This window comes from Apostichopus japonicus, chromosome 13, assembly GCF_037975245.1.
Source record: "Apostichopus japonicus isolate 1M-3 chromosome 13, ASM3797524v1, whole genome shotgun sequence".
NCBI lineage: Eukaryota > Metazoa > Echinodermata > Holothuroidea > Aspidochirotida > Stichopodidae > Apostichopus > Apostichopus japonicus.
The window spans coordinates 620,820-636,800 of NC_092573.1; the positions used below are offsets into that span (position 1 = coordinate 620,820).

The following is a 15,981-nucleotide window of genomic DNA, read 5'->3' on the forward strand; positions in this document are numbered from 1 at the left end:
CGTCGCACCATTCAACCTCATGGGCTCAACATTCAGGAAGGACATGACTAACCTTTCTTTTGCTCTGCCCTCCCCCCCCCCCCCCGTTCCATCTTCCCTTGTTTCCCCTCTGTCATCCCTCTTCTAGTAGCTCTCTTCAACCTGTTTTATTTTATTTATTTATTTTTTTCAACTCTTTTCTGTCTTTGTCTTTCTCTAGTTTACTCCCTATCCTCTTCCCTTCATCCTCTCTTTGTCCCTCTACAGTTTATCTCCTACCTCTACTCTTCCCCTGTTGGTTTCTTTCCTCTCTCCATCCCTAGTCAACTAATCCTCATACATCTATATCTTATTATGTTCACCATGCTCATTAACCTGTCTGTATTCTGGGCAAGTATTTGTCCCTTCTGTTACTGTAACTTGTCATTCTTGCTAGGATCGAAACGTCAGGCCCTCTTACTTTTACAAGTTTCTAGACTTTTTTTGTTACATATTTAGGATACTCGTGAAGGTAGTTTGTTGTCTGTCGAAATCAGTACCTGTCGACGTCACATGGCTCTTGATTCGTCATAAACTGTTCACGCTGCGATAATTGAACATGGGTCTTAACTTTCATTGATGCAAAAGAAGAAATTGAAGAAAATATGTATCCCTTAGTTAAGCGGGATTCAGGAAGTTCTCATAAACTTATTGAAAGAAAAAAAGCAAATGTTGTCTGGAGATAACATTTGGCAATTAGACATGAGAGTCTGCACCTGTTGCGGGGAAAACATTAATTAAGAGTGTAAGATATGGTGAAAGATGACATTACAATTGACTAGGTCATACAAATTACATTAGTTTTCATGTTTCATATTTCCTTTAAATGTCAAACATATTTATCAAGCCAATTCCTCTCTTATAGGTACTGTAGACCAAATTGTACTGTAGTGTACCTAATGTGTTATAGAATATTTTCTGGATAAAAAAGCCCCACTTTACTTTGGCCGGTCAGGGATTAAAACAACGATCTCCCAGATGCTAGGTTTCAATATTACTTCTGTAGCTGTCACTGCCTATACTGTACAGTCGACTATAGCACTTTTACGATTGTGTTAGATAGACTTAACCAGTTCTTAAATGAAACATACTTTTGCCCCTAATTGTTATGCAAATCGTCAGGTTACTGTAAAGCTTTGCTGACTATGCTGTAAAATTGTTGTACAGTAGTCGTCCCACACTTAGGATAAGTGTTGATGTTAGATAGCTTGCTGCATTCGTTATTGTTCATTAATTATGATGTAACAAAATTTATGCTTAAATTAACCAAACTATCTACAAGTCTTTTGTTTAAAGCACTAGCAGATGTATGATTGCTTGTGGTGGAAAAATAGATTATGTTGAATTTGACAGGGCTATGTGCTTCTATCTAGACAAAATTTGGTACTGTACCTTCACTGATTCAATTACAAAGAGAAGGAAATAAACAGGCAAGAAACTTGTTTCTGTTCACCATCTAGTTAGTTAGTACCATACAGTAGCTGTTGTATACATACTGTAGGTGCAGTATAATATGTACAAATTTACAGTAGAAGTTAAAGTAAACACAATAATTAAAAGAGCTCTGTTTTTTTTACCTACAGTATAACATGTACAAATGTGCAATAGTACTATAGTGTACATAATAAGTAACAGCTTGTTTTTTACCTACAGTATTCTGTAGGTGCAGTATAATATGTACAAATGTACAGTAGTACACACAATATAAATAACAGCTGTGTTTTCTTATCTAATACAGTAGTTGGTAACCCGGTACGGCATCATAGTCCGGTACTTATGTACAGTAGCTCTGTGTATATGTTGAGTTTCCTCTTCCGTACCTGTCCAGCTTGCTTGTTTCCTCTTTAAATGGACTGATGTCAATGTTCAGATATTTTGGGTCATTATTTAGAACTGTAAGTCAAAGTTAGCCGAGCAGTACCGTCAGAATAAACCTTGAAAATGAATGTATTTACTTATGCAATTAGTAACTTGCAGTACTACTGTATATACTGTAAACCCTACATTAAACAGCATACATTTTACAGTATAAACCACAGGAATATTGTCTCTAGAGCTAATTGTGAATACAAAGCTAATTTGAAACACTGAAGAAATCATAAAAGCTTTTAAAAAAGTATAATTTTTTCATTTATATTTCAAACTACAAGTTTTCTTTCTTTCCTTGCTTGTAATATATAATATATAATGTACATACCTGTACATGTGGATTTACAGTTTACTATACGTAGTAGCAAGTTCTCACTACAGCAATACTTGGTATACCCTGTCACTGTGTGTATAGCAGTTCAAGCATCATTTTCTCAGAATTTGGCAAAATGAAATATAAATGCCAACCATTTGGTATTTAGTTTGTCTGGAATTGAAGTGTGAATATTTCATGGCTTATAATTTGATTAAAGTAGAGTTGTGAACCGAAGTTTTTTTTTCATTTTTGTGAGACTTTTTTGTCAATCGGGTGAGAGTTGAGTTTACAAATATAGAAATGTGGCAATGTAGTTTGAATGTCCAGTGGAACATATTTACCAAATTATCCTCGATAAAACATTAATACAATATGCATACATGATAGTACAGTAAGTTGTAGATGTATGTTTAATAATGTGGATCTTTCATTATAGGCAGTACAGAATATCGCCACCTCACTTCCTACTGTACTGTATATGGTGAACTTCCTATGGTGGTGTATTATTTTATTTATTTGTTGGAAAAGTAAACATGAATTCTTATTAGATTTATAATGTTCATGATGAATATACATATATGTGAGTGGGAATGTGACATTATTAAGTACAATTCTTGTCATTTTTGTACTTAGTTCTGTACAGTACTGTACCTCTCTTATGGCGGTGAATATGATATTTATTTTATTTTTGTCTTACAGTATGTTGGATGTCTTGAGGTTAAGCAATCAACAAGGACACTTCCATTTGAAGTCAGAGGACAAGTCACAAAGTAAGTACGAAAGAATGTCTACATGCACGCTGACAGGTTTTCTTCTTCATTAATTGCGGTTAACCTTAATTAGCGATAATTGACAGAGGAACAGAGAGCCCAGCATAAAGGAGCTTTGGATGGATGTGTGAATCTTCTTAAAACACAGTTGATTAAACTTTAAGGGTACTAGAGTATCCCTCTTATACCTGTCACAGCACTAATCTCTTATATATCTAATCTACAAGTTGGTAACATTTTACCATTGTACTTCTCTATCTCTTTCTCCCCCCGCCAAACCCCCAATTTTCCAAACTACCCCTGACCTAATTCTGGCTGAATGCAACCATAATCTTCTGAATCTACCATTTGCCGAATTTTAAGAGGTCAACTTAGATCTACCTTTACACATCTAATATTTTAGTTTGCCGTTTCTTTGCATAGTACTAATTTTCTGCTGGTATTCTTCTTGTGTATGAATCATTGGAAAATGGCTGTTACCGACTCATGCATGATTATTCTTTTAGCACACATGATGTTAAGATTGCTGAGTAACAACCCTAGCCATTCTGTGGTACAGATTCGTTTCCAAAAGAACTCTACAGAAGATCAGTCAGGCGTATAAATGACTTACTCAGGGATGACTGGTCTATTAATGCACTGGTGTCTCTCACTCACTACCGTACACAATAACAGTCACAATAACTTGGGGGTCACACAAATCAGTCACAATTAATATACATAAAAACAGAAAGTATATATCACACCCAGGAGTTTTCTCCAAATGCATATTGACTAGATTAGGATATGAACTTATTTAACATTGCAAACTTTGCATAAAAACTGTACAGTGTTTGTTAGCCAGATACTATATAAAGATACACTAGTTATAATATAAACTTTGTGATTATTAAAACCCTCTCATACTGTACATTCAATTTCACATTGAAAAAGTGAAAACTACATCAAATCTTCATGATTAATATAATTCAGGGAAAAATGTAGGGTTCAAATTTTGTATAGCAGATTTGAAGGCTCTGAATTTGGTCTCTTATAAAATACTGTGGTTCCTATGTAAAATAAAATGTGCACTATATACATCTTTGAACAAAGCAATTTGACCAATTTGCATAGTATGTTGAAATGTGATACTGGATACATTATTCCCTGAAATTGTAAGAACATATTCCATTATTATTTCAACAATATGTGAAAATGATCTATAGTGTCGAAATGTATTTGGCAAACAAATAAATTCAACTCGAATCCGCACAGATTGGAACTGTAGGAACAGCAGGAATTGTTTCCACTTTTGCTGACTTGCATTAATTATTTCCTCAAATGTTGCTTCATGATATGAAACTTTACCCAGGTGGAAGCCCTTTTTCAAAGAAATATTATCAACTCTGGTTCTAAAGCAATTTTTTTAGTTTGTGATAAAATACACTGTTAAAAATAGAGGCATTCTTGAAATTGTGAAAGTGGAAGAACACATTGACTTGACTTAACAGTTACAAGATACGATGTATGTGTGCAGTTACATACTGTAGAAAGTGTGTGCACTCTGTAGTCTGTATGTCTTGTTGTGGTAACAGCTAGTACAGAGTACCTCAGAGCAGGGTGTTGTTACGGAAAAAATTCTGCTCCGAGCTCGAATACTGGTAAATGCAGTAGTACTGTACAGTAGTTGCTCGTAATATCATATATATAATTTGAGTCTAGCGTTATGAAATGATATTCGATCGGTCTCAACCGTCCCTCTGAAGATTCTTTGCACTTATGCCAGATCCTACTGATTTGATTACTCAGCCTACTGCACTGCTGTAGTACTTCACGTCTTTCCTGACACAGATCAATTTACACTTTGGACTGAGAAACGGTTGGAGGAGGAGCGATTTAGGGCACAAAACAATCGGGTCAGTCTGGTCCATGTACAACAGTACAGTCCTGTATATACCTTATTATATGTGGTGCATTCAAATACTGTGCCATAGTTTTGTGTGTTTCTATACATTCGGTAAGAAAGATAGTATTCTACTTCCTGCAGAGGTACTGTATCCTCAATGACACTGTGTAACTGTGATCAGATTACTGTAGATAACTTTTATAAACTGACCGGATTGTATGCGGATGCACCCGGTAACTACAAAGTGGATGAATTGAAAAATAATGTGAACAAGACAGAATACTAACTGTTTATCTCATTTATATGTTTACATATACAGTTTTACATAATTATTTAGAGCCATTTGAGAAGCTCTCTCCACTATTATGTACTACTCCATCAGTCCCAGCTGCCTGCCTGCCCTCCAAAGGTTCCTTTGCACTTAAAGTATTATCAGGTTACAGTACAGCAGATCATCGTCAATTGATATAGCCTAATTTTAGTTCCGCTGCTGGTTGAGATCGTTTTCACTTCAAAGAGTTTCAAGAGCAATATCATGGTCACAAAATGATGTGGTCAGTTTTGTCTTTGTGTTCTTCTGATATTACTTTGGGCAACTTAATTTTACTGTAGTTTTGTGTGTTTCTATGTAAATATGGTATATATTCTGTTTTGCACTGGTACAGTAATCGACACTGTGTTAACTGTAAGGATCAGTAAATATGTGTTAATTGTGGATGCACCATACACACTGTAAGGCTATTAATATAGGAACAGAGGGACACAGTTCTACAGACTATTTCAGTTTATGGATCTCATAAATATGTTGTTTAAATATGAAAATTACTGACAGTTGTTTGAAAAACCTCTCCTTATTATTGGAACTCCGTTTGAGAGTTGTCGAACAAATCAACTTTCGTAATGGTCTGTACTATTGGGAGGAAGAACTGAGGTTGAAGTCACTGGACAACAGATAATGGAAGACAGGCCTGTACACTGTTTGTTCCTTTTCATATCCCCAGGTAGATTTATCTCACATTTTGCTCCTGTCCTGGTTAATAGACTATGAATATTTAAAGTGGCTTTCTGATTTACTTTACCTGTCTCTTCACATGCCCATGTGGGTTTTCTCCAGGCTATGAAAACTAGAATTGCTGCTGGATGCACAAGGAGTTAGCGTTGATTGCCATCATCCCTTCTATGTGGCCTGGAATGATCTACTGCATATCCTTATAATTTAGGTATTCAAATTCACTCAATGACAGTACCTTTAAATCACCTACAATTTCTTAACCTAGCCTAGGCCCCTGCAACCCAAATATCTGCCAGTCCCCCCCCTTTCCCCCCCCCCCCCACCAAAACAAATATGGTTTCTTGTTGTAGAAAATAGGTCATGCCTCCCATAGAAAAGCATTGGGCCATTCTTAAAAACAGAAGTCTCTAGCTACTGTATGCCCCTGCCTGAGCATTAGCTTTGGAAATCCCAGGTACTGAAGATTTAAAAAAAGCAGATGTACAGTACTGTACAGTGTACAATATAATACCTTTGGTTTTCACGTGAGGGATCAATTTCAAAGCATTTTGGCATCGTGCCATGGTACCATATGATATTTATACAGCATGGAAGCATAATCTTTCAACATTGAATTTGAAGCAGAACCAAATCTAATACAGTTCACATGCACTGTATATATATACAGTAACACATGTATACAAAAGACAGCATTATTTATTGTTTATGTACTTCCCTGTATTAAACTAACATATATATGATATCATTGAGTTTCTGTGGCAAAAACAACCACAGGTGACAGTAAGTGTTTGTACAGGTTATCCTCAAAGTTTGCACAGTGTTTACTGCACTTCTGGCTTACCTGTCTCTTCACCATAAGTGTACTCTGAGCTTAGTTTTGCTGTAACTTTATGATCTGTGCTAGTCTGTAATGATATTTATAGTACTTCCTTCAATCCCATTCAAGATGACTTGTGTGTTAGCTAAAATTGGATTCTCAAATTTTGTTCCAGTTGTGGCAATAGCTTGAGATTTATTAACAGAATATTAGTAATTGATTTCGGTTGTTCCCTGAGGTCGTATCTATCCCAAAGCAGAAATAAATGTTCTCCATTTTAAACTAAGTCAATGCTACAGTATATGTTATGAATGATTACCAATTAAGTAATCATTAAGTCTATAGTACGACTGAAAATCCAAGAGCTTGGCTATTTCGTTTAAGTTTGCGAAACACTTTAAATATGCTTTTTCGATATACCAAAATCTTATGCAAATGCTAGGTATGAATAGCTAACAGTCTACTGTACTGTAGATATGTTGCATTTCGTAATAAAAAAACATTAACAAATATGGGCTGAAAATGTTTATTATTATTTGGTATTCTCATGTGATTAATTGGCCTTTGAAATATTTAAGTTAATTTAATTAATCACTTCTTAACCTCGTTTGATCAACTAACATTTTGTTGCAAAAACTATATTTCGATTAACCATCCGTGGGTTTATTTTTCTTCAAGTTTCCGTACCATTGGACGCCAAGCCCATCGAAAAAGACGCTTTAACTGAGTCAGATTAGTGTTTGTTTTGTAGCTACTTTACGGCCTTACATGGCTATAAACTTTTCATCCGTTCCACGTTCTCGTACAGTACTATGGGATGATCATTGTTAGTGTTATAGTTAATTCTGTTTATTTGTCGCCATGGAAATATATTGATAAGATAACTGTTCGTGGGAATTAAATAGGTTCCAGAGATCTTTTGCGCTACAAGTTGGCTTACATTGCTACCTAAGTGAATTATTTCCATTGAAAGTAGTAAATCCCTGTTTTTACAGCCTCTGGGTCATTATCTACTGTAACAGGAAAGTGCATAGAGAAGAAGATGGTTGTATAGATTATGTAGTACCCTGTATAACTGAACAGCAAGATTCTATAGTAATTCATACCTGTAGGCACAGTATAATTAAGAACTCTTTAAAAGCACACTTGCATGAACTTTCCAAGAATAATTTTGGAGATTTAAAGATGGATTTCATTACCTGTTTGGTACTGAAGGTTCGAAGTTTGAAGGGCCGCCATAATTTGTAATCTGTACCCAGAAGGGGGAAGCAAAAGAAGGAGGGAGTGGTGGGGTAGATAGATAGGGTTTATAAGGAGGAGGAGGGGGAAGGGGAGAAATGGAGGATGACAATTACTTGTTGAGATTCACTGAATACAAAGTGGTTCTAAGCATGCTTTTCCAAAGTGACTTCAGCCACATACTGACGTACCCTAGACATGTGCTACTAGTGCAGTGCTAGGACTTCGTGAAGATTGGCAAGGAGGAAATAGAGGACAATTATAGCTAATTAAACAGATATATGCTCTTGTTTTGAATTCTGACGGTATAACCCTTTCTGCATACATGAGTACTGAGTCTAGTAGGGCGATCGCAACAATTGACCTTTTCTTAGAACAGTTCTAATTGCACAGTACTACAGAATAGTTTCAGTAATATTAGTTGTGAATATTTCCTGTGGTTTGACATTTATCTTTCTCTTGTCTACTACTGTACACTATTTACATGTCTGGCAATGTCCATAGTTAAAAGCAAAACAAAAAACAAAAAAATGTAAATCACTTTATAGTCTGTAGTCATAAAAGCTTGTCATGAAATGTGACAAACAAATTGGTCTTAATTGAAAGTAGAGTATTTTTGTGCTTCATTAAATCCTTTACGTTTGAAAATTTTCTCACCGTTAGACATGTTTTCACTTTTGAAAACGTTTTGTGACTTTGTGAACTATACTGTAGGTATTGTACTAAGTTTGTCCAAGTCTGTTTTTAACATATTGTACTTACAGTCAGTTAACATGCACAGGAGCGCAATATTAGAAAGTAAGAGGTCAAATTATGGGAGAGATCTGTAAAACACAGATCATAGTCATTGCAAAAGCCAGAGTGTAAGGTTGTTAACAGTCTATAAAAGAATTTTAAATATAACATCAACATAACACAATATCAAATGCTTCTATTGATTTATGATTGGGTAGAATTCAAGTAAACGTATCCTGTTTATGAATAAACTGCAGCTAATGCTGCTTATACTGGCAATGTTAAAATAGTCTGAGGTTTGTACAGTAGCACAGTATAATGAAAGAATGTAAACAGATCATGAAAAGTAGGGCTGGTGCATGGCTGTCAAACATCACATAGCATCAACTGACCCACTGTAATTACAAACAAGAGTACTCAAACTGCTGATCTAGGGATGAAGGAATAAACTTTCACAAATGACCGACCAAGCATGAGTATAAACTGATGGTGCATGCATTGTGACATAGGTCTGTTTAATTTTCTTCACATCTTGCTGACCTGTCTCCTCACAACCTAACTGTACATAACTGCGGTACAAAATATTTGCACACATGTATGTACAGTATACAGTATACCAGGAGTAAATTGGAGACACAAACCCGAACATCATTATTGGTACAGTATAATTATAGAGCTTATTTATTGTGATTAACAGTTTCCCCCCAAACAGCTACAGTAGTGAGAATCTTATTCTGTCAGGGAGATATCACATATTTAATTCTTCACACACAAGGCTTAAGACTTGATCAAGTCTGAAGTATGGGAGTTGCATATTTATGCAGACACTCTTGAAAATATTGAGCACCTATTAACCATGCACTGCAGTAATCATGGCATTGGTTTTGGTGTCAACAGTTACCATACAACCATATTGTACTGTTACTTGAAAATATGAAAAGAAAATAATTACAGAAAAATATAAGGCCTTCAGAACTTAGTGGTAACGATGACATTAATATGCAAAATGAGAAAACAACAGCTACCAGAATCCCAGATGCAGTTTTAAAGTATGCTTTAAAATCAGAAATCCTCTCACCCCTCGCCACCCCCCCTCCCCCAAATGGAATAGGACTTTTCTTTGCTGTTTGGGGATTTTTTTCCATAATTCATAAGGATCCAGAGTATATAGTACTGTCATTATGTTAAACCTTATTAAGGATGATGATTGGGGTTGTGTTCTCCTCCTCCTTTGTAAAGTAAATTACTGTACATTCCCCACACACAGCTTTAGCGTACTGTAACCGTTACTGTACCAGAGCGATCAAGTTTCTGTGTTGCCTGTACACATGAGTTGTTGGCATTCATCATCCTTCCCATATTTAATATATGTTTTGGGAAAATAAGAAAGCTCCATCTTCCGAGGGATGAAATTGTGGTAAAATAATTTCACGGATCATTGAGTACTTCTCCCTCATATTAATGAGATGTTGGAAAATGAATATTTGCAGAGAAATATTGTTTTATTGTACATATATTATGAATTTAAACGTGCAGCCTCCCATGTACTGTACCTCGCCTCTCTCTCTCTCTCTCTCTGCCTCCGGTCTCATCCATCTCCTTACAGCTGTTATTATCATTCCTAAACTAAATGGCATTAGGAAGAGCTGGCCGTGATCATAACTCATTAGTGATATATTACCGTCAATTTGTAATGCTTGGCTGTTGATGATCAGTCAGTGACAGTAGCATTTGCTTTGCCGTTGTTGTGCTGGTATTTTTATGAAGTGCCTTGTCTGTATGAACTCACATCCCACTAAATATATACCAGGAGAAAATATTAGGGTTTATTCTTTGGTAGATTAAAAGGTTCGATGTGTAAAATTTGTTTCTAGGCTAGTTAATGAGAAGCAGTTAAAATAAAATTTATATTTCTCTGTGGCATTTTGGTTGTGGAGCAAATTGTATTGGCGTGTGTATGGTTGCGCCTGGGGTTGTTCCTACAGAACTTCTGTACCTGAATGGATGTAATTTTTGGTACTGTACACTGTATAGCATATTAATGTCACATATTTCATATACTCTTCTTGTAGGTAAAGTCTATTATCTTTAATGAAGTTCAAAGGTCAGTTGAGGTCGGGGATAGGTTGTAATAAAAGGTGTTACTTCTAGTGTACTAAGGAAACATTGGATAGTTAGATACATTTAATGAGGATATACTGCAGTATATGCCTTGATATTATTAATGCAAGATCCCTGTTGTTTTTAATGGAGTCAATGGTTATCAGCTGAAGTCAACAGAGGTCAAAATGAGACTTTTGAGCAAAAGTTTATATTATTCACTCTCATCTTACCTGCCTCCACTCAAGATATGCACTCCAAACCACCTAACCTACAACAAATGTTAAATATATTCTACAGTACTCATAGTAATACTTCAATCTCATTGAACTGGAAATGGCCGGCTTTCTTAATTGCAATGATCTCCTGATTTGGTGGATTTGGTTTTTCCATGAATTTTATCTGTGATCACTCCAACACAGGGAAAAGGTTCGACCATCAGTGCCCTCCTAGCTTATATCACAAATCTTTGAGAGTAGCCATTTCTATGGAACAGGGTTTGGCTCAGAATATGGACGAGCATCGCTGCTTTCTTACCTCCCTTTGCCCTCTCCCACTGTATTATTTTACCTAATCTATACCTGTGGTATCTGGATTAGCTAATTTAATGCACTCCTCTTACCTGTCTCCTCTGTACTATTGCACTACAATATCTCATCTACAGTACCTGGTCTACGAATTCATCAATACACCCCCCCGCCTGAATTACGTCTCGGTCAGTGATCACTTTCTCCTGCCTCCAAACCTAGTATTATGTCATGTATTTGCATGGATAATGAAGTGTGGTCATGGAGTGTAATTAATAGCAATGTATTTATAGTGTATGGTAGAGAGAACTACAGGACGTTGAGTAATTAGCCTGGCCTAGAGAACGCAATTTGAAAAAGATTGTCAATTAAACTGATCATAAAATATAACCAGACTTGTAAATTTTGGAGTTTCTGTCTTGTTGTTTCTTATAATTGATACCACCATAAATATTCAAACAGGCTACTATACTGTACTATAGGTGAACCTTGACAATTATTTAAGAAAAACTGAAAATTATCACTTGGTCAGTCTTGGTTACACTCAACAGTTAATAAGACTTTTAGATACTTTCATTGTTCATAGTGTGTGATTACAGTACCCCTACTTCTATACAGTACAAATTCTTCAGTTTGGTTCGTAAATTTAAGGGACACTAATTGATCCCTAGTTGCTTAGATATATGATTTTTTTTTTTTTTAAATTCTCTGAAAATTCACATTGGTGACGTACAGTCTGCCTTTAATTAAGCATTTATCCCCATTTTACTAAAATTTAAGTTTCCTAAAGCAAAATGTGACACTTTACGAAATGGTTAAATGTTCCAACGGATCAATGCATTCTTGTGCCTGTTAATTTAAAACATTTTGAAATCATGGTTGAGAGTTGAGACTACATATGCGAGACTAATTGACGTAATAACTTGGTCCTAACGGGAAATTAGGCTGGCATGATTACTCCATAATTATTTTCTCATTTTCCAATTATCTTCCTGGAAGTGCCCAGTTGAGCTACTGTATACCTCTGACATTTTGATAACCTTTCCTGTATTTGAGTTTCTCTGTGTCAATTACTTTGTCTGACTTCCCAGCAGCTAACAAAACACCTTATTACATTTCATGGTATTACTGTTCTTTAAAAAAGTACTTTTAATACCCTTCCTACAGTAGATAACAGATTTAACACATTTGGTGCCACAGTATATTCAATTCCAATCATACATTCACGTCTGGGCTTGTCATCGATATTATAATAAGCTGTCCTAACTCCTATCATAGGAACCTGCAGACACTGTGTGTACAGTGTACAATAGTACTGGATGTCTCAGTTATGTCTGTGCTCACAACTGACTTTCAATTGTCCCTAGTGAAAAGTTACTTCTCATTTTGATTCAGATACAGTGGAGCCGTTACGACCCAAAGATCATGTAATATAATTTACACACACAGTCAGTGTATTTTACTCTCCCACTCCCTACAGTACGTATGTATGTCTACGATAGACCACACACGTGCTGGCCACAGTCATGTTAATTCTGATGGAAGTGTGTGAATTGCAACCAAGAGAATTCATCACAGTTCATCGTTTGCAGAAGAATAGACTAACTTGGAGCCTGTAATGTTAAGAAGTGAAACTGTCTATATACAGTACCTGAATACCTGATGCATGTGGAAACAGAGAAAATAATCTGGTCAATGGATCAGATGCACATTCAAAATTGTTGAATTTACTTCACTCGTTGCTTACCTGTCTCCCCAGTAACCTCAGCACTCTCATTCTACCATGTCTAGAGTGAACTGGTTACCTTTCACACTGCGCCCGCCTATGACCAGACACCTCCGGTCAGTGCCATACCTTCTCATTCTACCACCCAAAGTGTTTAGATGTTCCTTTTGAGCCTCGGATTTCTTTTCGCTTAAATTTGTTCAAAACTATGTTTCTCAGGAATTTTTTGGGAATTTTTAGTAGAAAGGAATTATTTCATGAGATTTTTTTGTGCAGGACGATAAGCATCCTTTTTCCGAGCAGCCTGTTACCCGTTTTGCACACTGTGGCTATTTTGGGGTACCGGAATTGCTACCGATATGTTTCCTGCCTTTTCCTCCCATTGTGTACATGTTGAATTGTTGTGACCTTACTCATGTATTGGTGTATTCCCTTGTTACTTGTTTTCGGAATGTTTGCTGGCTTGTTTCTCTTGCTTTGTTCCCCGTTCGTCGGCCTTTATATGTTTGCATGTTGTGCAGGACAAAAACTCACACTCCTCAGATTATACTAACTCTTGTAATCAGAGACACATACATGAAGCTAATTGATATATGTGTGTACACAACCGTCCAGAGCATGACTTGATCCAGATGACATCAGTTAGATCTTTAGGTACTGTATCCACGATAAATTCTACAGGCAAAAGCATTGATCTTCCCTAATGACAATCTTTTGTCTGTTGATTGATCTGTTTTGCTATCTGGTTATGAAATCTTAGACGGTCTCGCTCCTCCTCACCAATTATACAAGAGCTTGGCAGAGTAATGAAATGTTAGATGTACATAGTGCAGTTGGTTGGTAACACAGATCATTTGTTCACCGTATAGTCTACATCCATACACAAACTTTCTGATATACTTTGATAATGATTTGGCGCTGTACGTTTCATGAGGAACGATATACGAATGCACTGTATGATCTTCCATTAGTTTATATGCGTGGCTGTAGTCATAGACCTGATATCATCATAGCTAACAGCCTAACACTGTAGAGAATACCAGATATCATCATAGAAAATACCTGATATCATCATAGAAAATACCTGATATCATCATAGAAAATACTTGATTTCACCATACAAATATCTAACATCGTCATAGAAAATATATGTGACATCACCAAAAAAATTCCTGTCTGATATCACCATGAAAATTTACCTTACAGTACATCACCATAGGAAATATCTGACATCATCATAGGAAATACCTGATATCACCTTAAGAAGAAGTAATTATAGTAAGTATAGTGTCTCCCTCCAACATGCACCCACTCCATCTATAAACTATTTCAAAACTTGCAGTGACCAGGCACATCATTTATATGAACAAGTACAGTACTATATTATTGCTGACATTGTCCTAGTTGATTGGAAAAATGAATTATTGAAATGATTTTTGGCAGTCAATCCATCAGTCACTTGGTGTAAAAGTTGTTGAAGGCCTCATTCTCACCCTGAATTTGTATTTTTGTATTTTTTTATACTGCGGTTTCCAACATTACAGGATTCTTACCTTGTGGGATACAAGCTGTTAAGTACTGTAAGGGAACAGGTTTTAGAATAGTTATTTGGATAAGCTATTTATAGTGATACCTTTACCATTGCACAATAATAATAATACTGTTGTGTCTGTTACTGTAAACTGTGTACATATAAAGCGAACATGAAAAGATATGATACCTTGTTTTCTATTTTTTTCGTTCACTCTTTATAATATAGCATGATTCTTTAGGACAACAGATTCGAAACTGAAATATTACTGCTGACAATGACAAGAAAAGACAGCCATGCATTATTTTACAAGTTTCATTACAAATCATCAGTAGCTGCTCTAATCTATTCCTGTTATCAGAAAGGACTTATAAAGATACAATGGGAATGACAGCAATAACTCTCAATGAATCTGAAAGTTTCTCCTTTTCACGGTGTTATCTCATTTCAATTAATTATCTGTATACTGAAATAGTTAATTAATTAAAGTGCTTAATTTTCATTTCACATGATCAGGATGAAGTGTTTAGTCAGTTGAATCAAACGTTGGAGTGAACTCCCACATGACCTTATACCAACGTGACAAAAGGCACTGAGCAAATTCGTCACTTGGATGGAATACTGAATGAATTATTAGATCTGAGGTCTTAGTTTGATAGATGTGAAAGTATCTTTAAGTAGTGTGATCAGTTGTCATGAATACAGTATTTTGGACAGTGTAACACTTCAGCTTTTTAGTTAAAATTGCTTCAATTGTATAGATCAAACTCAAAAGGCTTTCTAAATGTAGAACTTTTTATTAATGTGTATATACACACCTAAATATATATATCTATATATATATATATATATACATATATATATATATATATAGATATATATGTAAACATATATATTATTCTGTAGATAGCGAAGTCAGCTTTAATACTAAAATACTGATATTTAAGAGTCTTGTTTCCTACTTTTGGTGGGTAATCTTAGAAGCGTGTGGACTTGACTAGATTCTGTTACATTATGCATCCTTGGGAATATAAGACATCAGGAAATGGCTGTAACAGCTAGCTAAAGAAAGGAAAGTAACACTGTGGATCTAGTGTATATTGTACAACAGTACTGTAGTCGTCAGTTGGCACATGTGCCATGCTGTGTCAGTGACCTACAGTACTATATATATATATACACTGTTAGGATACACATATATATAGAGCTTTCACAACATATGGGGAAATTTGTTTCATATCCAGATTCGAAAAAAACTACTACACCCTAATAGAAATTCAGAATAATTCAAAGTGGTGCAAAATATAATCAAGGAGCAGACTTGGCTCTTGTTGTAGATGGCCTTAGAAGTGGTAGATAGCAAAGAAAGCAGAAATGGTCGTTGACCTAGTTAGTGGGTCACAGCTTGGTGCAGTACCAAAACATTTAATCCCCTT

At 35.7% G+C, this 15,981-nt stretch overlaps 1 protein-coding gene across 3 annotated transcripts in view; it reads left to right on the plus strand.

The window, feature by feature from the left end:
* The window catches only part of LOC139978205 (SHC-transforming protein 1-like), a 49,003-nt gene that overhangs the window by 13,413 nt on the left and 19,609 nt on the right, over nt 1-15,981 (plus strand). For all 3 annotated transcript variants that reach the window (XM_071988144.1, XM_071988143.1, XM_071988145.1), the window contains exon 3: nt 2,903-2,973. In XM_071988144.1, coding sequence (XP_071844245.1) covers nt 2,903-2,973 — 71 coding nt within the window. The remainder of the gene's footprint in view (nt 1-2,902; nt 2,974-15,981) is intronic.